Genomic DNA, 26,350 nt, shown 5'->3' with positions numbered 1-26,350 from the left:
TAAGGCAGCAGCTGCATCCTTCATGGGGTGTGTGGGTGTGGGGGTGTGTGTGTGCTAGTTTGGTGCAAATTCTAATGAATCCCATTTATAGAAGACCAATACTCACCTTGCAGGAGCAAACCACATGAAAAACTGTAGGAAAAAAAAATCAGGAAGCTGCAAGCAATCATGAGAGCAATTGTGTACTAGCAATTAGAAATAAATATAAACTTAAGCAAAAGAAATTATCACCAAGGATGAAAGATGCAGGGCTAATTTTGCAGCTATAGCCATCTATGACCTGTACTTTTTGTATTTAATATACATAATTAAGCTTGTTATTAATCAAATCACACAGATTTTGCTAAAGGACAAATTTAATATTAAGATGCCAGGGTACTGGCTGTTCACAAAGATATTTCTGGAACATTACAAGAAGCATTAAAAACCTCCCAACAAGCTGTATTCTTTTCCTTGCTTTTGGTTTCTGTACTGTACAACTTCTAAGTCATACCTTTTCCATCTGAAGATTCTTTTTATAGGTGACTCAACTAACAGAGGGATGATGTATTATCTAATTGAAAGAGTGAATAAGACTCTTCAGGAATGGCAGAAGACTCATGATATTAAATGTTATCACAATATCAATGAGGGGAAAACATTTATCAGTTACTCCTACTACCCTCAGTTCTGGATGAATGCAAACCAGAGACCAACTTTTGAAAAAGCACTGGAACAGCTGCTGCAGAGGTACTGCACAAACTCTGTATCTCCCTCGTTTGCATTACTGTTCTATTCACAAATGTGTTTAACACGTTTTACAATTAAAGTCAGTAAACAATAAAACATAAGGTGCACAGATCATATTGTGTGGTTAAAAAATAGCTGAAAATTACATCAGGCCTCTGATCGGGGTTCCAGATACAGTTCAGTGAAATGCAAAGCAAAGTAGTTAAAATGTTTGCCATCTGTTTAAAGCAACATGTGATGTTTTTCTTTTCTGGGTTTCAGATCACGTCCCCTGGAGAACACAGACCAGACTGTATTAATTGTAGGCGGTGTTCAGTGGCTTAATTCCAATCACCTGCAAATTATCCAAAAGGTGTTGAGCAGGTAATGCTATGTACTTGGTGGTATTCCAATTTTTGATATGGTAAATTATGAGAAACAACAAAAAAATTAAATACAAACTTTTCATTTGTTTTTTTTTTGATAGGCATGTATTTAGGTGACTTTGAAAAAATAAAACATGCATTGTCTTTTGATGTGTGTCTTAAGTAAAAAGTGTGTCCTTGTTGGTTTTTTCCTCATTTGCAAAACAGGGAAAATCTATCAAATATCCTGGTAATTGTCAAATCCATAGGGATGGGCTTTCACCTTCCAGTGGATGGAATCCATTCTCTGTCACAGGTAAGCTGCAGTACATTTTGAGTGCAGTTTCATGCAAGACTTGTCATTTCATTGTTAATTTTGCTGTCTGGTCAAAATATACTATGTCTGCTGAACACATTCTAAGTGGATCAAAGGCAGATTAATGTTTGTATTTGCTCATACTGCTTGATAGTGATTCAAACCAATTTCCTTATTTCATGGATTCTGCTGCAATCAGAGAGCCATTTGAGATGCCATGTGTGGTCAGCTGTCCCAAGAACCAGAAGAAGCTCCAGTATGAATCCTGGTGCCAAAATTGAGAGATCATTCTGGGGATAAGCAGATTGCTCCTCATACTACATTGCACACAGGCCCTCCCCAGGCTTCCTCCGTGGTTACTGCTGGATCCAATTCACTTGTCTGGCTTGCACAACTCAATAAATCTATCTTAACCCACCTGTGAAGCCAGAACACTACAGAGCAGCTGGAATGTACCAGTGAATCCAGCCTGTTATTTGCATGTTAATGAGATGTTACAGTCAGTTTAAATCATACCCAAGACTCTCAGAGTAACAAATGTGCTCATTTCAATGCACTGTGCAACTCACTCAATTCACTATTTTTATTTACAACTTGGACAGTGATTCTCTATTGAACACACACAAAATGCATGGATGAGAAGCACTGGAAGGCAGAATGGAGTAAATGATGCCTACCAGTGCTGTGTGTCATGCTCCAGTTATTCCCAGGTGTTGAAAAGAGAAAATTACTGCCTTTCACAGATTCCATACAGCACTCCTTGAGCACTGGGAACTAGTGCCCACATCTCTTTGCAACCATAACACACTGCTGTATTCAGCGTGTGACTTCCTGCTACTCTCATCCTTCTCTTTGCTACAGAGGCTGCCCTGTTACTACTGCCTATCTGCCTTGTCTCTACTGAAGGTCTTCTTATTGATTCAAACAATTTTCTTAACTTACCTGGAGGACCTCAATAGAATAAAGTAAGGAAATTATTGTCATCAACATGAAGAAACATTTTCATAGCTCCCATCAGAGTTTCCAGCAAAGTTCAGTTGTAGGATGAAGAGCTTCAATCCAGGGTATGTGAGGCATGGATAGAGTATTAAAGGCTTCCTAAGAATTTTTCTTTTTCTTCATTAAATTTACAAAACTCCAGAAATCAGCTACAGTGCATAACCAACATTCTTTTCCCTTTCAATATTGGAATCATATGCCAAATTACCCATGTGGTTTGTATGCTCCAGGCTTCAGGATTACCCAGCTACTCTCAAAGGCCTTTTGTCTGCCCCGTTGAATCCACTGCCTTGCCATCTTTATAATTAACTTTTTTTTCTATTCTTGGTCTTCCTAAAGTACATTCAGAAATAATAATCTGTTCTTCAATGTAACCATATTTAAGATACCTATGGCCCTATAGTCCCTTCTAAGCAACTGCCTCAATGAATTGATTTGAAGCTGAATTTTTCTTTAAAGGAGCATTTTCAACATTTGTTACAGACAAACTTTATCATTGGAATTTTTTTCTGAATTACACCTCATATTAGCGAAGTACATGTTAAAAACCATTACCCAAGAATTATATTTTAAACAATCATGAAATCTTCCTATAAAGGAAGCTGCACATCTACTGAAAAGTAATTATAATTTCTGAAAAAAACCATACATCAGTCTTGGAGTAGAAGCTTTTTTCGAGAGTGAATTTATAGTAATTCATGTCTGTAGTATTATGTAATTGCTCATTCAAAATGCAGTTTTGCTATTTTTTTCCATGATGCAATAACCTTTAAACAGTCCTTCTGACAAGACATTGCAACATTTTATCTGGAATGCAGGCAGAAGTGCAAAACTTGTGGAATGAAAACTTGATTATTCTGGATACAGCAAAAAATTTGGGCTATGAAGTGGTTGACACCTTTGTCATCACCATGGGACGCTACAAAGAATTCCTGCAAGGGAAGTGTGGCTGCCATTTCCATGAGGTAATAGTTTACGCTTATATCATTCCCAGGTATTTAAGATATTTTAACTGTTAGATCTTAGAAACAAGAAGGTTCATGGTGAGGTCAGCATCTGTCACTCAAACTTAGGCCTGAATACAAATTGTGGGGAAAGCAGTTTGCATGGTGGCACTTGTCCACCACTGCTCCCAGTGCAAGGCCACCCAAGGACATGCTGAACTGCGGGAGTGGCGAAATAAAAATGAACAACCATACCCTTCTGCAAAGGTAACTCATATAAAAGGATGTTGCACAGTTTCCTGCTTCTTGTATTATTTGTTACTTGCTATATATCTCTGCTGCTTCTGCATGGACTCAGTTTCTCTTTTTAGTCAGTCTCATGGGTTTTTGACTGATGCATTCCTAACTGAACAGCTCGACACACTCACTTCATACCATAAGTACAACTAAAATGGAGCTTAAAATTGAAGAACCAATCTTGCTGCTATATATCTCTTTTCTTATGTCTGAGAAAAAATAATCTGCAGTAGTTACAGTGATCCACTGTACAAACAGAAGTGTAGACTGATTGTTCTCCCTCACACCGGTAGTCCTGCTTTCTTGACTGAAGTCTATAGAATTTTTTTGGGAGTGTTATCAGACTCATACAAGCTCATGTGCCACACATCAACCACACAGCTGGTTTCCACCTCAGGCTCCAGGGCAGCTCACATGTTTTCAGGCCAGTGCCATGGCCTCTATCCTGCTCTGGGGCCAGCATCAGCAGGTGTGGTTAGTTAACCATTCTGCTAATCCACTCTGCTCCACACTTGAGAGGCACAAACATAGCTCAGTCCAAATGAAGCTGGAAAAGAGGGAGTAAGTCACAGAGTAGATATTTATGTGATTGATAAATAGTCCCATGGAGCAAATGCTTCTTTCCCTCCTTTTTACCAAGACAGTTGTATTGGCCTTTTTTATCTAGAGCCCAGATGCTGATGTTTTTGTGGGTCATTGCTGATGTTTGCCATTTCCAAGGATCTTGTGAGCGAAACAAAGAGCTTCAAAATTAAATATTTCAAATGCTTTGTATGGAACTCTGTGGAGAAAACAGCAGGGCGTGATCAGTCATCAGCATTTTTCATGAACTGCTCCATCATTTTGTATGAGCTCATGTGCAGATTTGGTTTGCTTCTCTGCTGAAGGAATCTCAACAGAGTATGTGTTTCTGGGGAGGATCAGGAGAGAATTTGGCTCACAGAGCTGTTATTAATGAGCCTTGAGAAGTGATTGTGCCTGAAAGAGCCATAGATATGCCCAATAGAATCCATCATACACCAAAAACCAGACTTGATCTTTGAGGAAAGCAAAAATAAAGTCCTTGAGTTCTTTTGATACTTCATTAGTTTTAATAGTTTTGTCATCAGCTTATTTCTGCATCCTGGCAAGTGGAGTTTCATTAGGTGCTGAAGCAGTTTGCACCAGGAAAATGACATTTTGCCCCCAAGAACAGAGCCAAGAACACTGTGTGAAACCTCAGCACTTTCCATGTTTTCTGAAACCAGATGAGATAGATTAAATCTCGTGCTTTGTACTTTCGCTTTCTTTCTCTTAAAAACTGACATTCCTAAAGTATCAGAAGATGACACCCCTGTGTAAATGACATCTGAGCTAAACATGGCTGTGCAGGAATGGAGGACTGTCCATTCTGTGCAGTCAGAAAACAAGAACTGAAATGCTTCCAGCAGTTCTCATTTAGCTCCCACTAACTGGCTAAGAGAAAGCTATTTCCTCTGAATGGCCTGAAGAACTGAGTTCCCACCAACCCATTTCAGAGGGTCTCAGGTGACCCTGATAGCACAGAAATCTCCATCTCTGTAGACTCTACAATCTTTTCTCAGGTTTCTAAGGGATCTGGATTTTCAAAGGGATTATACTGAGCTGGGACAAAATATCTTGCATAACCCTGGCACTTACTGCCCAACATAATTCTAGTTCTATGCACACATGAGAACTTGGTTTTTATCTACCTCATTCTTTGAAAACGCTTATGGACATTGGTCAGCACTATACAAATATTACAGAAGGTATTTTAAATTTCAGATTGATTTCCTATTTTAATGGCAATGAAATAATAGTCACTACACAGAAATTAGCAACCTTGGGATTTTTGTATCTTAATAGGTGGCTGGCTGCTGGTGGCTGGGTGAACATTATATTGCATTCCTGGGAGATTATGCCTAACAGGAATGCAGTTTGGGTGATTGGTTCAAGGTGGCATCATTTTGAAATAATTGTAAGATCTAAGGCACTAATTTAGAAAAATGAACCTACAGTAATTGCATGAAAATAAATAATAGCCCTTGGCTTAGCTGTATGAAATTGATCAGAGGATATATTAATTTTCTACATGGATAATTCCTGATCTGTTTTCAGTTCTGCCAGCTCCCTCAAAGTCTCTCTGCTCAGTCTTTCAAGCCTTTGCCCATGTTATTTCTTCACTCACACCTAATTTTGTATGATTTATTTCATTTATTATGAGCTTCACTGCATATGAGTGTTGATTCTGATTGTTCAGTGACAGTAAATATACATTATATTTTTAAAAGATAACATGCTTCTGCATAAATATGTGCATTAATAAATTAATTCTGCATTTTCAAGTGTCTGCTGTGATTGACAGGAAAACTGATAGGTGTCAGAGCTATTAAGTCAGTATAGATATACTATTTCAAAAATCAGTTGACCACCTTTTCTGCATTCTCTGGGTTTGCCACTGCCTGGGCTGAGGTCCTCTGTCCTGCATATGTGCAAGGTTCTAAAGTTCTGTCTCTCTCAAAACTACTTCATTATTCTTCAGCGACTGAGTATTCACTGAGACAAGATCTTCAGCATTTACTGGAGATCAGCCCCCAGTCATTAAACTCCTGACAGCCATACCTTTCACTTTCTCTCTTGTTAGTCCCATGAACACGCTTTTATTCCATACAAATTGAACACAATAATCCCAGAGCTTTATACATATTTCAGGGGCCAAGGTGAAGCATTCTTCAACACTAAGTTACTGAATCATGTTGTGGTTCTGTCCCTGTGGTGTCCTGGGGAGAGGGATGTAAATTGCTCCATAACTCCCTTCTTGAAGAAACACAACACACGAGGGTTTTCATCTCAATGTGAGGCTGGGCCAGGCTTGCATCAAGATGTCAGAATGAGGCATTCTCACAGGGCTCATAGCTGAGACACTTTATATGTGCCTCAAGTGCTTGGTACCAGACCAAGATTTAAACCTTTCTACAATTTGGAGCAGTCATGAGTTTTGTTTTGGGTAAATTGTCTCTGATGAAGGCAACAGAGTCTAATACACAGAGACATTACAAAGTCAAATGACTGAGTATAATGGGCCTATGAATGTAGATTTAAAAAATTAAGATCTTACTCTTTAGTTAGTTTGCAACATAACAAGTTGGCCATTAAAATAATGTTTATGAGCAACTTGCACCTCTAAGTAAAAGTATCAGGACCTACTTCATGGACAACTGCTTCTGCATTTCTGTACACACAGCTGTGTGTCTGTCTTTCTAGGTGCAGGCAGAAAGCACTCACATATGTCATTTCTTTTGCAGGTGGTGAAATCCAATCCCTCTGAAGAAAGGCCACACATAACAATGACGTTATCGGGGCACTATACGCTGGGGAAATATTTCGGCAGTCAAAGCACAGCATCACAACTGCAGGACTATGCAACAAATTCTCAGTCCCCCTATCATGTCCAAGGTCCAATAAATCAAGTTTATTCTGAAATCCTTCTCAGCAGGCTCTGTGCACGTAAGAGGGAGTTTGTCAGCACATAGCCTCTCTTGGATGTAGCACCAAGACTAGAGAAGTGCCACTGCCTGAGGGACAATTGAAGGACCATGGTGGATTAAGATACGCTTCCTTGACTGACTGCATACACACAAAGAGAGTTTGGGACACGTGGTATTTTCCCAAAAACCTTATGAAATTAAGATATGCCCTGATGACTCTGTTGTGTGAAAGTGGAAGATGGAGGGTTGCAAAGGAGAGAAGAGGGGAAGTTACTTGAACTGTTGCCAAAGACTAGAACAGCTGTAGTTCAAGCAAGTGTGTATTATTGATAGCAAAAAGAGACCTATATATTCACTTGAACATTTGGAAAGGGCTGTTTTAGTTCTTCAGCACTATCTAGTTTTCTGTTTATAGAGACACTGTAATATTTGAATGTATTTAGAAACTGACTACATTCCATTTGAAAGAGTTTTATTTTATGTGGACAGGTTTCCCTTCCATATTAAACCTTTTCTGTTTAGACACTTGGTTTATAGAATCTGAAAATGTCTACTAGCATTTTACTGGTGATGCTGAGTTTTGAACTCTAGTGTTTTTAGTGAAAACACATCTCTTTGTATTTTAGATGGAACAGATATGTACTCTATTTTTTTGCATGTACTGAAGCTAATAGGGAGATCAATTACCTATACTTGAGACTGATTGAAACTGTCTCAATGTAACATGTAAATATAGTGAATTTGTTAACATTAATTTATTTATGGTCCCAGTTTAGGAGAGTGTCCATATGTAGGAAGAATGCTTAGATAAGTACTTCAGTGTCTACCTTGGCCTGTAAGCTAATCAAGTATTCTTCCTGCACAGAAGTGCCATTTCTTTAATGACTTTTTATAAAATACTTACCAATGTGTGAAGCCAGTACCACAAACATAACAAAAATCCCCCTTCAAGCACACGTAAGATTCTCAGGATGAGGTAATTTATCAATCATAGGAAGTGTGTGATGTGAAGTGATGACAGCAGTATATACTGCCAGCATCGCTTGCTTGGCACAGCCAGCCAGTTTCAGTTCAGACCTTCTCTGAACTGCAGCTTCATTCTGTAGCCCAGCTACATCCCCAGAGTTTGCAGGCCTTCTGTGGGTGACACCCCAGGGAGAAGCTGTGTGTTGGTCCCCTCCCGCAGTGCTGGCAGCCCACTCATTCACAGCTGTGGTACCCAACGGGAAACTGTGCACAGCCCAGGATCAGCAGATGGGTGACAGGCTAGTGGCAACCACGAGACTGCTGTCCCTAAAAATTCTCCAGTTATGGATTTTTATTCACCCAGTCACACAGCAGGCAATCAAGGCACCACTCTACCACTGTGCATTAAAGGGTGTTTTAACCAGGTAGGCGCAAGTCTAACAAAGGATCTGCTGAGTTCTGTGTCGTGTTTCCCTGTCACAATTTTACATATAATCCTCTACTAGCATCTTCTTTGGGAAAGGAAGCCACAAACAATGTCAGGGAAGATACAAATTATAGCAAGGAAGTACTCACCATCTTATTTGTCTTAGTAGCACACAGGGGCTGCCCTGTATAGAAGTAGGGCTAGCAATTCATGACACAACATTTAGTATTTGCCTAAGACTCTGTATCTATCCACAGTTTGTGTGCCCAGCTGTAGTTTTGTGAATTTGTGCTTCTTCAGGTAAGATATGTAAAGTTATAATAGGAAATTGTCATGCAATATGGAGTTTGGCATCCTAGGTGATAGAGAATATCCTCCAAAATGGGATCTGGCATACCTAATTTAAGGCACCTTTCACTATATTGAAGAAGATGCTAACTTAGATAATGACAAAATTAGTGAAATGGTGTGATTATATCTGTTTCTGTATAATATGCTGCTGATTGCTTACAGAAAATATCCCCAAATTTCAATGTAAGGTTTTCCCTGGCATGGAGATCTATGTGAAAGATGGGTCAGGAGCTGTGCATAAATACTGAAAATATCAACATTTGCTTTTGAGCAATATCATTATCTAAAGAAAATAATTGTATGCAAATGATGTAATATATTCTCTTGGGTGTGGAAATCCAGAGCTGCACAACCTAAAAGCTAAAGGATAGAATATCATCATCAATATTAGTAGATGCAAAGTGCAGCCAGATGTCTTTGGTATTAAGATGATCAATGATAGGTGTATTACAGTTCTGCTTCTATAAGATTTTTTTTGTAGCTCATTTAAATCCACATGCTGTTACTGTTATTGTTCTGTACACAAATGTTTTTAAGCCATTAACTGGGCTTTTATGGGTTTTTTTTTAGCTAAAAATCTATTGCTGAAGCATCAGCTTAGTGATGAAAAGAAAAGAGCTGACTTTGTTATACTCTAGTGGATATCAGTGAATGTGCAATTCATCAGTTCTGGTTTCACCACAAAATGGTTTACATGTGCTGTACACCCAGATGTCTTAATGTTTTCCAAATCTTGATATTTTTCAAATGTATTAAGTGTATATTTACCTGTGTGTTTTGTATTTTTTACATGTCTATGTACATTAATATGTCTGTACAAAGTCATTGGTACAATTTGCAAATTGATCTTTATTTAAATGAGTTCTTTGAATAAGCTGTTTCCAACACTATGTATGATCCACATAGTCTTAGGAATAAACAAAGGATAGTAAGCTACATTTTGTTATTTAACTTTAAAATACATCTAGTATCTCTATCTATGTGAAAGATGGGAGTTGAGATTCACATGCAAGGATTGCTTGCTCATATGCATTAAAATTCATGGATTAAGACAATAAAAGGATTACTGTGTTTGAATTCCAGTGAGAGCACATGTTGCTGTCTACAGTTTACTATACAATTATTATATCTGCTGTGACATTTTGCCTGAATAAACATGGAAGTGTTCCTATTGTCCATATGTCTACCTTAGTCCAATTACTTGCCATTAAAATAGCAAAGGACCTAGTTGTCAGATTGAGTTCCACCTCCTAATACAGGCATGAATGGCCCTGGAATTAGTGGTAGGATTGAAATATTTAGGCTGGGGAACAAGAACTCTGAGAAGTGGGGTTTCCTGCTCAATGTCTGCCCAGCAGCAGGCAGAGCTTAGAACAGAACTAGGACATACTTAAAGCTGCAGGTGGAGTAACAATGTAACTGTGTTGCAAAATAAACACTCTGATATACAGAGGAGTTGTCTCAGTTATTATTGCATGCCTTCAGCTGGAGCATGATTTACCAGTGTCCAGTGAGTTGCAACTCCTCACCTCTCATATAACTCCAGAGAGGTTGAACAGTTGTTGAACAGTGAATTGGGTTAGAGCAGGGTACCTGGCCACCATGATCAAGTCCATCTTAATAAATATCTTCAGAATAACTGACTGACTTTGGAATAATTTTTTTTCCCTTTTTGTAGGGAAATGCCTTGACAAGTCCTCTCTGTCATCAGAGTTGCCAGATTTCAGGGAGCTGAAAGAATGGGCTGCAAATACAACATTTAATGTTACTCGTGGTATTCATTTGAAAATTATAATCTTCAGAATAATCTCTTTCACACTGTTAAATACAAGGCCTTTATTTTTCTCTTCTGTGACACATTAAAGGGACATCAAAGTAAGTTTATTTGCCTAGTGGGTGGGGTAGCGAGGCATCAAATTACCTCAAGGTTGAAACAACCACTAATAGTTATGATTCTGTTGCTATGTTGAGCCAGAGAGAATGCTTTGAAGATGCAGATATGTGTGATATTAAGTTGACTGCAGTCCAGGGATCTTCAGATTACTCTTTTAGAGTAAAGCAATTTTTAGAGGTGCAGTGAACTATTTGGCATAGGCCCAAACTGCTAAACAAGTCTCTGTAGGGTCACGTGAAAAATATGGTCTTACCTTCTTGTTTGCCTCCTAGCTTTGCATCTGGCTTGTCTTACCTCACTGACTATCTGCACCTCCTCTACTCCACATCAGCCTTTCTTTCAGATGACCTTAGAAATTTGTGTTTTGTCAGACTAGCAGCTTCTAGAAATCTGAGATATAATTGTTGCAAATTCAGTCTGAATCTTCAAAATACATTTTTGTCAAGCCCAAAAGCACTAGAATATAGGAGGAGTAGAGCAAGCCTCTTATCTAGGGCAGTGGTTTTCTCTGTACAAAGAATTTAAAACAGCTGTGTTATATTAAGTAGTTTTCACTACCACTTAGCTCTTCATGGAGCTTGCCTTTACCAAGCAAAAATCCATCTTTCAAACTCCACTGCCATCTTTACCTGTGTAAATCTTCCAAACACCAGAGCAGTCCATGTAAAATGCAGGCATAGATATTTATTGGTGCTGCTACATATCCTGAAGTACTTGCTGGTACCTTCACAATATCCATTGAACAGAAAAGCTCTGACTACACAGTAAAAAGACACTGTGTATTTTAGGCTTACTCACCTGTGATTAGATTGTACTAAAAATAGTGCTGCATGTCAGTCTAGGCCAGCACCTGGAGCTGAGAGTTCTAGAAAACTACTCAAGTCATTAACTGCAGTGGTCAAGATGAGCCTGTGGGGTCACAACAGGGTCTTCTGCAGCACAAGTTTCTGTTGTGATGGACTTGTCCCATTTCTATGTTTTTTCATCTGGCTGTTGGACCAGCTCTCAGCACCTTCAGGCAGCCCTTCCTGTAAGCCCTCAAGCATGTTCAACAGCCTTAGCAAGGGACACCACAGTAAGCAGCCATGAACTGAAGATCAAGCAAATGTTTAAATAAAATCTGAGGTCTTTATGAAACACAGCATCTATTATGGTTTCCTCTAGTACTGAACTTCCCTAATGAGGAGCAGGATTCACTCCCTTTCAGCTGAAACTCAAATACCGAGGTGTTTTCCCAGCTTTTGCAAACTTTTTTCCATTGCATGCCTGAAATGAAGGGAGTGAACTGCTCTGCATGGTCCTGCCTAACAGTGAGGTGTGTTCACACAGTCACTGCAGTGGGCATTTCCCTCCCATACCTCATTGTGGGGACTGCATCCCCACAGCAGATGGTGTTTTCAATATTGTGATTTTTTAATCTGTTTTGAGCAGTGACAGTCTATGTGGTTAAAACAGACAGCTCAATGTCTGCCTGCACCACCTGCTCCTGTGCTGCTCTAAGGATGCTGAGTAGACTCTGGGTGAAGACTGCACAACTAAAATCCTTGAGTAAGGAATAAAAATGACTCAGACATGTGGGGGGATAGAATGTAAGAAAATAAAGATAGTGCAGAAGGTAATGTCACACCTGAGGAGTTGCAGCTGTACTAATCACCAAAGATTAGGAACAGGCCTGCCCTTAACAGGCCACAGCTGTGTCCAATAAGAAGATGAGTGCTACAAAAGAGTGGGTTAGCTGGGTGAGGAGAGAGATGGAGTTTGTTGGTTGTGCTGTGAAGAGGGCTGGAGTCAGTGCTGCAAGGAGATGCCCATGAGAAATTACTGAGAAGGTATAGAACTTTTGCAATACAATGACAACACTGACACCTCTTTACAAAGTCAAGGCAGTTAAGAGCTCACTGCAGATCAAGTGTGTGAAATTAATGTTGTCAGGAGCCCTTTAAAGTTAGTAAATTATATGGATTATTGTGAGGGTTGGAAGACCAGATCTGTGTTTGGCAGAGTTTCTCACTTGCCACGATCCAAAAACATCTTTTATATTTTCTTTTTTTCTTGTTGTTATCTACTTCCATATTTCTTTTATGATTCTGTGGGACTAAGAATTTTCAAGCACTATTTCTACTCTGGCTGATAATGATTGTGTAACCTTCCCACATGGTAGTCAAATCATCTAACAGATGAGAGAAGTTTTATTACTTCTGAATGGTGTTTTTCCTTTACTTCCATATGCCAGCTCCAAAGTTTCTTTATATTTACAGAAAAGCTTTAGTTATGATAGCTCTAATACTTCAGTGTATTCAAAGAAACCTGCCAATCCCTATTGATCCTAACAGGACAGAAAACACTTTAGCCTTGAAAACTGGGCCTTGCAAGCCATTAGAGCACCCAGCATGGTCTAGCTCACAAATAGCTTCCTTTGAAACAGAGAATCACAGTTCTACTCAAGTTTTCACTGGGGTGATTACAATTTAAAGATGATTTTTGTGGACTGATGTGGGGTTTTTTTTTTGGTTTTTTTTTTTTTTTTAGCTCAGGGCCTTTGTTGAGTTCTCTTTGCAGCAAATGGTATCTATTAGCTACTGTAAAATCCTGTTTCAACATCCTTTCATACTGTGTCCTGCCCAGTTCTTATAAAACACATACATGCAACAGGATTTACTGCTGAGGGTAAAAGGTTAAATCATAACAGGTCTTACTGCTCCACCCATTACAGATCCCTAAATTCTACATTGCATCATTTCTGTGCAATAACAAGGACTCAGGGTCTAGTAATCTCTTAATGCAGGGCTCCTCAGTCTCTAGAACAGTTCAGCACTGTAGCCCTGATGGAGTTATCAAAATAACACACCTTCAGCTGTGAAATGCATACAGCAGAGCCTGCAGGCATACTCAAAACTTGCCTGTTGGATCAAGGCCAGCCTGGAAGTCAAGGACAACAGCATCTAGAGACTGTTCTCAGGAACCAAAACCTGCTTTCCTGCTTAACTCTACATATTTAACAGAGGCATTGTAATTATGGTTGTGGTCACACTTGGCTTCTTTGTAATTATCACAGAAAGACCAAAATCTGAATTATTCTCTAGAGGTGTCTATTATTTCTACAGTATTTTTTACTGTAAAGGTAACCTAAAGAAACTCAGATTTTTTGATTGATGCCTAAAGTTTTGAGAGAAGAATGTCAGTTCAACAGAGATGTGTCTGTGGGGTTCCTTATGTAGGTAAGAGATGTTTTTACATCCCCCTTCTTCTCCTTTACTGCATGAAATTGATTACAAGGCCACCACCATCATCACCAGGAGATGCTTTCAGCATGGATAATGTGGAACATGTTCAACCTCTGCTCCTGGAGCTGCTTGTATGTTTAATAGTGCACTGATCAGAGGGACACCAGTCCTGCTGGTGACAAGAACATTTCATGGTAGTATGGGATATAGAGGTTTAAGACCCTTCATTTGGGTAAATGAAGAACAAATCTCCACCTGCTGCCTTACAAGAGGGCTAGGTGAATGTCTGTTTCTGTGAGAAAAGCCAAACTGACAGGCACCTAACTCCAGGAAACAACAGAGATTATTTTTCACGTTTAGAGGTAATATCAGAGGTAGGTACCTGGTTGGCATCTGAGGGCCCCAGCTTCTAGCACTTATTTCTGTACCAGAAGTACCTTGTGAGCCCAAGTAACTTAGGGACTGCTGACCACTATGCAGGAAAATGTCTAATAGGCATTAAAAAATGAGCCTAACCTTGGCCACATTCCCCAGATTGGCTCCATGAAGAATTTAGTGCCCTTAGCACCTCTGCACAGCACACACACAATTACACCCCCAACGTTACTGCTCTGTGTGCGGCTTGTAGCTTTTCATGTACTTGCTCTCTACCTCACTTAGCTCAAAACAATACAGTGTAGGAGAGACCTCTTTGAATTGTAGTGTGCAAGCTAACTTGTGCAATATCAGATGGTTTGAGTGGGGCTGTCAGATAGCAGTTATGACTGGGTGAATGGCAGCTCTATAGATCTGTGGGTGAATCTATGTCCCTGAAGACATAGAGGGGAAAGGCAAATGGAGAACTGGAGCCAGGAGGGAGCTGACAGCCTCCCCGTGTGTGAGATGCAGAAAAAGCTCATCCATCCCCACTGAAGTGCTGTTGGTGGACTGGTCCACACCTCCTGGGGTTTAAATGCCTTGCTTCAAAGTAATATTCTTAATGTGAATAAATACCTGCTACAAATACAAGTTTGTAAATGAGATTAAAAGGGTCAGAAGCAGGAACTTCTGAATGTTTGGAAACTATATCTGTCTAGAGAGCCCGAGGGACTACAATGAATCTATAAAACAAGTTAACACCTGCTCCTCACACTTCTGTTAATTAAAATTCAGTAGAGATGCAAGTCATCGAAATGAGTGATCTATCACTCCACAGGAGCCAGTCTGGAGCAAAGTGTCTGTCTGTCTAGACAACCCTGCAATTACCACATCTGGTATCTGCTATGCCATCTTCCATGCTCCTGCAGCCTGGGCACTGGAATTATTTCCTAAGGCCTGAAGGACAGAATATCAGCCCTCAAGTTCACAGTCATTTCTAGTTTTGACTAGACAAACTCCAGATAATCTCTTTTGATAGTGGGGAGCTCTATACAGGTACAGAGCTGACTATAAGCTCTCAACCCCCAAATAACAGCACCACCATCTCAACACTACAGAATATGGTCCTGCAGCTACAGGGAAAGAGTCAGTGCAGTAGCACAGCCCGGTCTTTGGCAAACAAAGTGGCTGCCATGTGCCAGACAAGAGCAGCACTTGTGCATCTAGCAAGACTTCTCGTGTTCAGAAGAAATGCTACCTGAGGTGGATTTGCTTCTGTTTATTCCACTTGGGAATTTAAGATATAGCCTTGCTCATGGTGTCCACCATGATGAGGTCTCTACCTCCTTTTGGGGCTTGGGGAAGCTGGGATGGTCCTGTCCCTTTCCATCATCCTGACCACACATTTTTTGGGATGTTTGTAAGTGAAAACACCACACTGACTGTTTGTTGCCTGGTTCAAGGCTGTCGTTACCTCTGCTGAGCAAAGGCTTTCTACGCAGAGCATAGAGGATCTGAGGAGAAAAGTCCTACAGAACATTTAATGGTTTGACAGTAATTCAGCCCCAGACAAGTTGCTGAAGTGACAAGTATGGCTAATGTCCAAGTGGCAGCGCACTGCAATATAAAATGAAAGAAAAATCAAGGCTTGATTTACGAGGGCTCTGGTAAAAATGCTATGACATACCACTAGTAGGTTTTAGATAGGGATTTGAGTCTTCAAATCTTTCACCAAGTTATATTGAAGGATCTAGACTTATTTTTTTTGTTTCAGATGGAATATTTGTGGGATTTTTTTTCTCATCACACATCAATATTGATGGCAGTGCAAGTTGAAATAGTGATCTGAGGTCCAATCCTGGCTTGTTCATTCATGGTATCTTGTTACTTTTGGAGAAAATAGAGAGATCCGGAAGAAATTCTCCATATCTTTCCAGGTTATTTGTGACAGATTTAACAACTGTTATGAAAGTACCTAAGAGGATTCCCTGTTATGGTCACATATTGAACTGTAATCAATGCATCTGCTTGCTGGATCCACAAATATTTTACGGCCATCTAGCCAAGAATCCAATGCTGTGTCTTGCACATAGGTACAATATGTGGATCTGTTCATGTCTAGACTCCTTTTTCCAACTGGTTACATTTTTATTTAAAAATATCCCCAACAAGATGCTCCAGATGGTCAGAAAATGACAAGCCTCTGAAGCCCAAAGATTTTCAGATTTGCTCATGCTTTACTTAGGTGCACGGGCTTTATGAACATGACTGCATGCAAGGAATTCATGGATTCTCCTGGCACATCTTGATGAATCCTGCCAACAAGTAATTATCATCCTCTAACAAAAGCATTCCTAGTCTTCTCCTTTTCCTGCCTTTCTTTGAATATTCCTCTTTAAAATCCTTTGGCCCTTCTTTCCACTCCCATCATTTTCCTTACTTCTTCATCTCCCCTGTCTCTGAACAAGTGACAAACCTCATTTTCCAATCCCCACACATCACCTTAGCCTGCTGACTAGAGTCCAGTTCTCAGCTGGTGGAGCTGTGGTACCTATCACCTTTATTTTGGGTGAAGGCTTTGTGAGCAAGACAAGGTGCCTGTATTTACACAGGCCCACTGCATAGCTAAAACTTGTTAGAAGCAAAAGTTGTAAGAGGTCAAAAACTAAAATAAGGAGGGAATGCATTTCAGTTTATCATTTTCTCTTACAAGATCCATCTCTTCCTCCATCTCCCTCATTTTATTCTCCAGCTAATTAATTTCACCAAATTCTTATTTTCATAGAAATGTGTCCTACCTGTCCATTTATCTTCCACCCCCTGTGCCTGTATAGGCAAAATTAAGTTTACACAGCCATGGCCTCCTTTTTAGCCGATTCTAATACAGGGACAGTGTACTAAAGGAAGGGAAGTTTGGTTTTGTTGAGGTGGAGACCCCTGATTTAAATAGGTGGAGCTGTATTCCCGTAACATGGCAGATTTGGGATTTGGAGAGTAGATTGCACCAACTCTCACACTCACACATGCACAAGTGGTCTCAAGAGTCACACTGTAAAGCAGTCCCCCTTGTAACACATCACCTCAGCATACAGCTTTAAGGGTCTTAAAGCTTCTATAAAAAAGTTGTTTCCATAGTTCCTGGCCACTTTCTGAAAGTTAAAGATTCTGCAGCTAGGGAGTAGTTTAACAGCTGATTATATATATTTTTAAGCCCATTTGCTTATTTTTGTAAGGCAGGTAAATTTAAAGTTAATATACAGCCCTTCTATAGCCACAAATAATACAATGAATCTTTGTTCTCCAATATTGCAGCAGGGATCTAATCCAGTAGACACTTACTGTTGAGTTCATATGATGTAAATATGGTCTGATATAGCTTAATTCACCAGACAGTTATTTTTCTGCTTTATTTATACTGCACAGACAGTGTCACTTATTCCTTGAAAGTAGAAACAGATATAAAATAGAGACCATATGCAATATTTGCAAGCTCTGAAGATTTTATCATCAGATTTGAGAATATGTTTCTTTCCATTTGGAATACATATGATTCACGTAACATTTTGTATTTAGGATTCCCTTTGAGCTATGCTAGATTAGTTTTTTCCTTCACCAGTTTCCATAAGAGTACAAGTATTTTTTATTGGTAAAGATATGTGATCAGTATTTACTCTCTGTCCTTAAATTCAGCTTATATTTTTGTTTTGTCTTTGTCAGTATATTCTTAACTCTCAATATCTACATTTACCATAAGGAGACATTAGCATTGACATTGATAACAATATCATCTTCAATCTCAAATGTAAAAATAAAAATAGTACTTCATTTCTTCATAACTGTGATAATATAAAATTTGTGACAGCTGCAATGAAACAAAATATATTGACTTCCCTTTCATGTATGTTTGCACCTGAATCACACTGTCAAGTTCCCTCTACAGCCATGAAAGATTTTAATCACATGTGGCCATGAAGTTGTACTTCAAAGCACAAGTCAAGTATCACCAAGTCAGTCTCAAAATCTTTCCAGTTAAATGCCCTATAATATTGGCCAGCATGCCAATATTATGATATTGGCATATCCTCTGAGGATGAGATAAACAGGAAGTGCACAGAGATACTAGATTTGCATGCTAACCAAGTCAGCTGTGTGATAATAAAAACAGAAAATCCCTAGGGCTTTCTTCCCCTTTGTTCCAACAGATATGGATGTGTAACAAGTCTTGGAAATCACAAGATAAAGTAAAGATCTGAAGATAGTAATTTCTGGAAAACAGGCTCGTTATCCCTTTTTTTTGGTGTGGACCAGGCCTGTTGTATATCATCATGATGTTTGTCCATGACCAAACGGACTCTCCTGGATCCTTGCAGATAACACTTCCCACAGTGCAGCTGAGGAGGATGTATGTTCCATTAAAACACAGATAATGGCATGTCTGGCACTGGAAAATAATTTTGAGGAATAACACAAAGCTTATGTTCCCAGTTCATTATCCAAAAATATTTCCTAATCACTTCTGCCGAAATAGTCATAGACATAAAAAGAAAAATCTCAGGAACAGTAATGAAGCACCTGTCAGACTCTCACATGCAAAAGTACCAAGCACAGCTGGGGCAGTAGTGAGCCCAAGCAAATTCTAATGCAATTTCTGAGGATAACTAGAAAATAGAATGGATTATATTTACAGAAATGAAAAATTAAAGGACTTGATGGTCCTGCCAGTTGTCCTTCACTACCTAAATGGCAGAAAAATTTTGAATCACAACATAGCTGAATTTTCTGAGCAATAACAGAGGTTGAAAGCATTTGCTGTGAGTGCATTGAGACTACAGAAATATGCTTTTTTCTAGACAGAAGATGTCATTAACTTGGTTTTGAGGCTGTAAATAATTTGTTCATTCAGGAGAGAAACTTAATACTCTGTGCACTATTAAGAACAGATATTTAGGGCACTGTGGCACTTAATTTTGCACCTGTGTTTGTGAGCACCTTTACACTTTGTCTGGGGAATCTTTCACAGGCCCTAGAAACTACAACAAGCCAGAGACTCCAGGCATCTGGGCAGCAGCCCTGTCCCTGCAGGATGGTAAGGAATGGCAGAGGGAGTGACAAATTGCCCAGCTCCACTCTGGGAGTCAGGGTTGACCGCTGCACTTTTGAGGCACTCAGTCACTTCCATCAGAGGTGTTTATGGAGTCCTGGCATCACCTGGACACTCCAGGGCAATACTGGGCCATGGACCTCCTGCTTGTCTCTTCCAGCAAAGACTACCTGGCTGCATCACCTCCTGAAAGGTGCCTTGCTCTACTCCCCAGGATGAATCCCTTGGCATGACTGCTGCTGCCCGTGCCATGCTAAGGAATACTGATGTCTCCTCACTCCTTCTCCTACTCCTCAGGAGCAGAGGAATTGCAGATTCTCAAGCTCTACACTCTACATCATTTTCACTGGTGGTCCCTGGAGGTTTTTGCAGTTTTTGAGCTGCTCAAACATATCAGAACACAGGAGTAAAAGGAAGTTTTCAAGTAATGAATTATAAGCACAATAGGAAACTACCAGTGGGAAAGGCACAAAAAATACAAAAAAATCTTAAACCAATTTAAACTATTTCCTTTTATCCCCATGCCCTTAACTTTTGCATGATTCAGATCAATGCTATAACAAGGTTGCTGAGATGTTAAACCCCAGCTATTCTGATAACTTGCCAGTTTAGCAGAGTTCAATTAGCTGGGGACAGCCTAAACCCTGTAGACTTTGGCATCTTGCCCACGGCTACACACATTTTAAACCACAACTACCCCGTCTTATGCAACAGTGGGGGAATATCACAGCTGCAGGAATATAAGAAGGGTAAGGTTTCCAAAGCTGAAAGACTTTCTTTGACAACAGTGTTAAAAGGTTTAAGTGGGTTCACACACTCCAGTGCCAGGCTGAGTCAAAGAAGAAAAAATTGTTAGAAAAAGAGAAGAAGGCAATCTCTGAGGAGAGGAAATAACAAAGTGGCTCAGGAAACAGGTAACATCTAACACTGACTTAGCAAGATTTAGTCAGATTGAAACAAGGATTTGATGTTTGTCATCTAACCAAATCAAAAATTTTGACAGTCTTATAAAAGTGCAAGGCAAGTGCAAGGCATCGTGTAACCATTTGATATTCAAGTGAACATTTATGAAGGGACAGATTGCTTTCTTACTAGGGAGTTTCTTACACCTTGATTTTTAAGATCTGCAGTGAAAAGATATAATTTTATATGGGCATTGGATTATTCACAATGTAACTGAATATGGTTTTCATTTTTTAATATTTTTCAATTTTATCAATCAAAAAGTGCTAAGTGGGAATGGGGTAAGTATAATAAGGATTATTGGGGACATAAAGGAAAAATGCTGAGACACAAAAGATGAAATTCATGCACTGAAATGGGAAAGATCATTGAAATTGGGGGTGGGGGAAATGTGTAATTAATTATTTAAACGTGGAATGTTTTAAATGCTGTCCTATAACTTGAATGGCTCTTAACTTCAAAAAGTGGCCCATTAATTTCTTCCCATTGCCACTACAACACGGGAAGAAAGGGACTACTTCCATGGTTGTTGACACAATATCATTCTTTCACATTTCTTCCTAAGCTTCCTCTGTTTAAACTGGCCCTGTAGGTAAATTCACATGAATGGTGCAAGCAGTCTGACCACTGGACCAAATGCTTTGCAAATTAAGCACATATTCATACCGTGATGAATGAGAAGATAACAAACAGAGCTTTGTATTACGACAGAGTTACAGAGTAGATTCTTGTTTCTATCATTATCCTCACTCAAACAATAAGTAGATCATTAGAAATTGAATTAGCAGTGAGAAACCAAGTACCTGATAATGGATTTGATGATGATGCACCCTCTGACACCAGAAAATTAAATATCTCCCTGATTTTCACTTCTCTCATCACAGGATGGCGACAGTTCTGTGTGTGTGAATCGTGTCTATTAGGAGATGTAACAAAAACATCTCTGAAAGGGTCCTGTGGAAAGTGTTAATGCAAATTATCAGCTGGGGTGGGAATATAAATTGTGATGTAGACAGCACTGCTCCTAGGGGGGCAGTTCTTCCTCCTTCCTCTACCAGTATTGTACCTAAAATTCAGTGACCTCTTTGGGAGCAAGCACACTGCTTCTGTGCACACCAGGAACATGCATAAGCACACACACACAGAGTACCTGATCCTGCTTATCTCAGGAAATTCTGTATGAAGCTTACACATACATTAACAAAGCAGTGGTATTACATCCTCAGGGGAGTCTGGTTTAAAACTAAATAAGGAATACCTCCAGATGTCCCCTGTGCACTGAAGTAACTTGGATTCTTTCCTGCACTTGAGCTACTCTTTTCACCAAACAGCACATTTACCCCCTAGAAGTTCTGCAACACCAGCCAGCAGCACCTACTCTAATCTCAGCCACTTGATCTCGTGCACTTTTTTAAAAAACAAAAAAGTAAAAAATTTAAATTATTTTCCTTTAAGTGCAAAGAAAACATTAAGCAAACTTTAAGTCAGTGAAAAATTCCTTTTTTTCATTGTGTCCTGTGTCCAAGAGCATTTCTCATCATAGTCAAAACAACCAGGGGAATTAATTGATGCCATATAGGGGTACTGTTATCAAATACAATTTTACTACTAATTTTAGCTTTAGGCAAAGTCTGGGTGAAATCTAAATTATTAAGTGGATTTTATTCCCACATCTTTCACATTATGCTTTGGAGCCTTTGCAGCATTCCCTTGATGAATTTTACTTAATAATAGTAGGCTGAAAATATCTCCCTGGGGTAACTCTAGAAAATACCTACATTTAGACGGTCCACGTTGAGAACGGAATTTGCTAACAGCACTTCAGAAGAAACCCACACCTAGTTCCAGGATTGCCCCGAAAATTAGCAATTCTCAAGCACTCATGTAATTATTGGTAAGCCCAGGACACTGCCTCCAGATTTAGAGTCTGAAACATCAGACTCTGAAGTCAGACTGAGCCCTCTGTCTCTAAGCCCCAGCTTTCTGGCAGCACATCACCAGCAGATGCAGACAGCCAGAAGACCTGCTCAGCAATTGGTTCAGCAACTATCCAGAGTTATGGGCTCCAGAAAGCCTGGTTTTCTTCTGGATCCTTTGGCAATAACAGAAGGGATTGTGAGAAGCATTTCCTCACCTTCCTGGTGCTACTTCTCCCTTTTTTATTATATATCCATGCACATAGAAAGTGTGGTTCTGTGTACTGTGTTGTGCAGCTATAAATATAATATTCAGGGGTAGCTTTGGAACCATTACATGTTTTTGAGGTCTATTTGTGAAGTCTCCATCTGACAACATGTCACTGATGGGTGCATTTTAATTGCTGTCCCAGTCATTTGTGAACTCAGCATGCAATGTCTGATTAAGCAAGTGCGTATTTTCAGGTATAAATATTATAATAAATAACAGCAAGAATGTTAAACCCCTGGACAAGGGGTAGAGGGATCTTGGAAGGCCATGTGAGGCAGAAGAAGCATCTCTGTTTTCCTCTCCTAACTTCACTTCTACTGCCAGTCTGACCTTATTGAAGTCCTGAGAGCTCTCTACAGACAATCCCCTGGCAGAGAGATGCTGCAGTGTGAGGGAGCACTGCACTAAGAGCACGAGGACTCCTGCCCTGAAGCCCAGGGACTCTGCACATCTCCCCTCATGTCCCTTCTCACTGAGGGGCAGTACTCTCACCACCCCCACGGTGCAATGGCTCTGCCTGGGTACCACTATTTTGCCTGCAAGGTTCCTTCAATGCAAAGACCTGCAGTTCCCAGAGTGGTGGCACATCGTGCAGCCAAGCTCTGAGGGGGATTGAGAGTGTGCTTTTTGTCTTAGAAGTACAGATTTTGAGCTTGGCCACCACACGTGATAAAAGTCATAGCTGAAGGTATCAACTGATATAGGTTTTCCTCTGTTCATTTTTATTAGATAAGGGGATAATGACCCCATTGTATGTACAGGTAGGATAATGCAGTTTGTTCTGTTCTATTCATGTCTCTAATGGGCACCAGAAGTTCCAGGAGAAGAATAATAATTTGAACAAAGCTTTCAAAGCTTTATTTTCTTTTATCGACATTTGATTTTCTTCTTTTTTAAAATAAAAAAATGTGGGCATTTTAGTATGAATGGCGATAGATAGCCCCACCATGGCCAGAGAAAGCAAGATAAGCAGAAAGTAAAATTTATCTTCCTTGATTTATAGTAAGTTTTGTTCACTGAATCTTGGCACTTGACCTTGGCTTGGATTCTGCTTCACTGTCTCTGCATCCCACTCATGTTGCTGTCTGTGATGGAGTGAATGGTCTTCCAGCAGAGAGGCCTCTGAAGCATCAGCTAATTAGAATTTCAGCCTTCAGAAACATTTGACAAATTACAATAAATTTTGGTAGATCAGCAAGGCATTTCTGAATTGTTTCTCTTTGCCAATTTGCAAAGCACATAATGTGCAAGGTAAAGTGTTTGCCCTTCTGCTCTTGGTAGCCAACTGACCTGCATGCAGACACAGAGCTCCAGACTAACAGGAGCACTGCTGCACGTGCTGCCTTTGCCTGGGGAAGAGAGTGCTGCTGGAGGGAATAAAGCAGAGAGATGGTGTAAAGAGCAGGCAGGAAGCTACAGCTCAGCAGGGCAGAGGATGGGGATCTGCTGGGAACCCGGCTGTGGCAGCAAACGGGGAGTGGCTGTAAGGGAAACAGATGGGAAGAAAGGCAGATGGGAGATTAGGATTCAAACACATTGTAACCCAAACTTTTTTAATCAGATGGTCATGGAAAAATGTAGTTTGCTTCCAGTCACTCCTAGAGATTGAACTGGATGATGTCAAGAATTCCCTTACAATAACTATTACTTTTTCTTTAGCATCAGCCCTCCAAATTGCAAGTGTTTCACTGTACAGTGTATACAATCAAAGGGTTTCCCTAACTAGGCTAAGACGACTGTAGCAAAAAATGTACATAAAATCAGATCCCCATGAGAACCCAACAGAAAGGTGATTTATTTATTTAAGGGGTCATATAGGAAATGCTACAAATAGGATTGACTTTTTGAAATCGATATTTTTAAAATTTAAATCTTACATTGCTATTTGTATATAAAGTTCTGTAGCTACGTTAGAAAAATTCACATATAAGAATTTAGAACCAAAAGATCTATGATAATTTTAATAAATTTTAAAAAAACCCAGCAACAACAAAATCAAAACAAACAACCACAGAGAAGAAACTTGTTTAAAGACCTGGAGGAAAAAATAATTTCAGAGTAGGTGACAAATTCATAGAGCAGATAAAGCAGCACATAAGGAATCCATGTCTGCTAGACCAAGGCTCTGAATTAACTTTAGAAGATGGAGCCAGGAAGCAGCAAAGAGGATAAAATGAACCATGTGTCCTGGAATAATTAGATAATTCTCTGACACAGCCCACGCATTTTGGCTGGTTCAGGCCTGTTTCATGGCTGGTTCCCTGTTTTCCAATGTCCCTCACTCTGGTAAGTTCCTCTGCAACCACAAGCAGATGTTCTCTAGACTAAGATTCAGAGCAGGGAAAATAAGTTATATTGAAAGGTTCAAATAACTAGTGGGGTCATGAGCAATCTGCCCAGAGTTGATGATGCTTTGGAGACACTTTCAGAGCAGATACATAAGCATGAAGTGGGAAGGAGGCATCATTTTCTAGATCTAAATAGACCACAGACTGTGCTCTTAAAACATCTCTGCACGTTCATGGGGGAAAAAGGCAAGGGAAAACAGCACATCTACGTGATTATTTCCCAAGATGTTGTACTCATAAAAAAGTTCATTTGTCATTGAGATGATTTATTGTGTTCTTCACTTGGAGCTATTGTCAGTCCACAAGAGCTATTTCACTAATCTACAACTGTGTCAAATCAAAGTTTTACAGATCTGTCATTTTATCCAGATTATTTTTAGTGCAGGTGTTTTGCTTACACAGAAGGAAGCAGCAATATATTGTGATCAAAGAGGACTTGAAAGTCCAGAGTGCCAACAGCAGCTCTCCATCAGGTGCCAGCTGACTCATTGGCTTTTAATGTGTAACTAAGGACTAGCAATCAAGGTAGAAGTTGATAAGACTGTCTCACTGAAGTTAACAGGAGTGAACAAATGCTGTCCTAATGAATACTGATGCTGACTCAGTTAACACTGCTAAAGCATTAGAAAATTGGAATAAAAAGTGTAGGGAATGTTATGATGGGTTAACATCTCTCTCATTTCTGTGGATTAAATCGCTGCAGACCTACGGGTTCCTTCCTTTGCCTCAGTTCCACTCTGCTGTGCCCGGACCCCGCTACACCCCTCGCAGCCGCTCTGGGCGCCTCACGGCCCAAGAGGCAGCACCGCAGAGGCGCGGCCGTGCGGGGCCGTGCGGGGCCGTGCTTTGTGCAGCGGAGCGGGGCCGTGCGGGGCCGTGCGGGGCCGTGCTTTGTGCAGCGGAGCGGGGCCGTGCGGGGCCGTGCGGGGCCGTGCCTTGTGCAGCGGAGCGGGGCCGTGCGGAGCCGTGCGGGGCCGCGCTTTGTGCAGCGGAGCGGGGCCGTGCGGGGCCGAGCGGGGCCGAGCGGGGCCGTGCTTTGTGCAGCGGAGCGGGGCCGTGCGGGGCCGTGCGGGGCCGTGCGGGGCCGCGCTTTGTGCAGCGGAGCGGGGCCGTGCGGGGCCGTGCGGGGCCGTGCGGGGCCGTGCTTTGTGCAGCGGAGCGGGGCCGTGCGGAGCCGTGCGGGGCCGCGCTTTGTGCAGCGGAGCCCTCGCCGCGCCCCCGCCCGGCCCGCCCCGGCCCGCCCCGGCCCCCGGGCGGCCAATGCACGGGCGGGGAGGCACAGCCGGGGAAGGAGCCGGGGAAAACATCAATCCCAACTTTCTCACCTTGACGGGAACCGAGCGCTCCCGATGTGTCCCCTCCCGCCGCCCGCCCTGCCAGCCCAGCCTCCCCAGGCGGGCCGTCCGACGGGCCGG

At 40.7% G+C, this 26,350-nt stretch overlaps 1 protein-coding gene across 1 annotated transcript in view; it reads left to right on the top strand.

The window, feature by feature from the left end:
- CPED1 (cadherin like and PC-esterase domain containing 1) overlaps positions 1 to 10,037 on the top strand; it is a 143,795-nt gene extending 133,758 nt beyond the window's left edge. The window contains exons 19-23 of the mRNA XM_054515002.1: positions 509 to 729; positions 991 to 1,092; positions 1,302 to 1,389; positions 3,207 to 3,353; positions 6,935 to 10,037. Coding sequence (XP_054370977.1) covers positions 509 to 729; positions 991 to 1,092; positions 1,302 to 1,389; positions 3,207 to 3,353; positions 6,935 to 7,162 — 786 coding nt within the window. The 3' untranslated portion in view covers positions 7,163 to 10,037. The remainder of the gene's footprint in view (positions 1 to 508; positions 730 to 990; positions 1,093 to 1,301; positions 1,390 to 3,206; positions 3,354 to 6,934) is intronic.
- Positions 10,038 to 26,350: the final 16,313 nt, after the last annotated feature.

The sequence above is a fragment of the Molothrus ater genome, chromosome 5 (assembly GCF_012460135.2).
Source record: "Molothrus ater isolate BHLD 08-10-18 breed brown headed cowbird chromosome 5, BPBGC_Mater_1.1, whole genome shotgun sequence".
Classification (NCBI taxonomy): Eukaryota; Metazoa; Chordata; class Aves; order Passeriformes; family Icteridae; genus Molothrus; species Molothrus ater.
The sequence above is the reverse complement of the archived record's forward strand: the minus strand, read 5'-3'. Positions and strand labels throughout refer to the sequence as shown.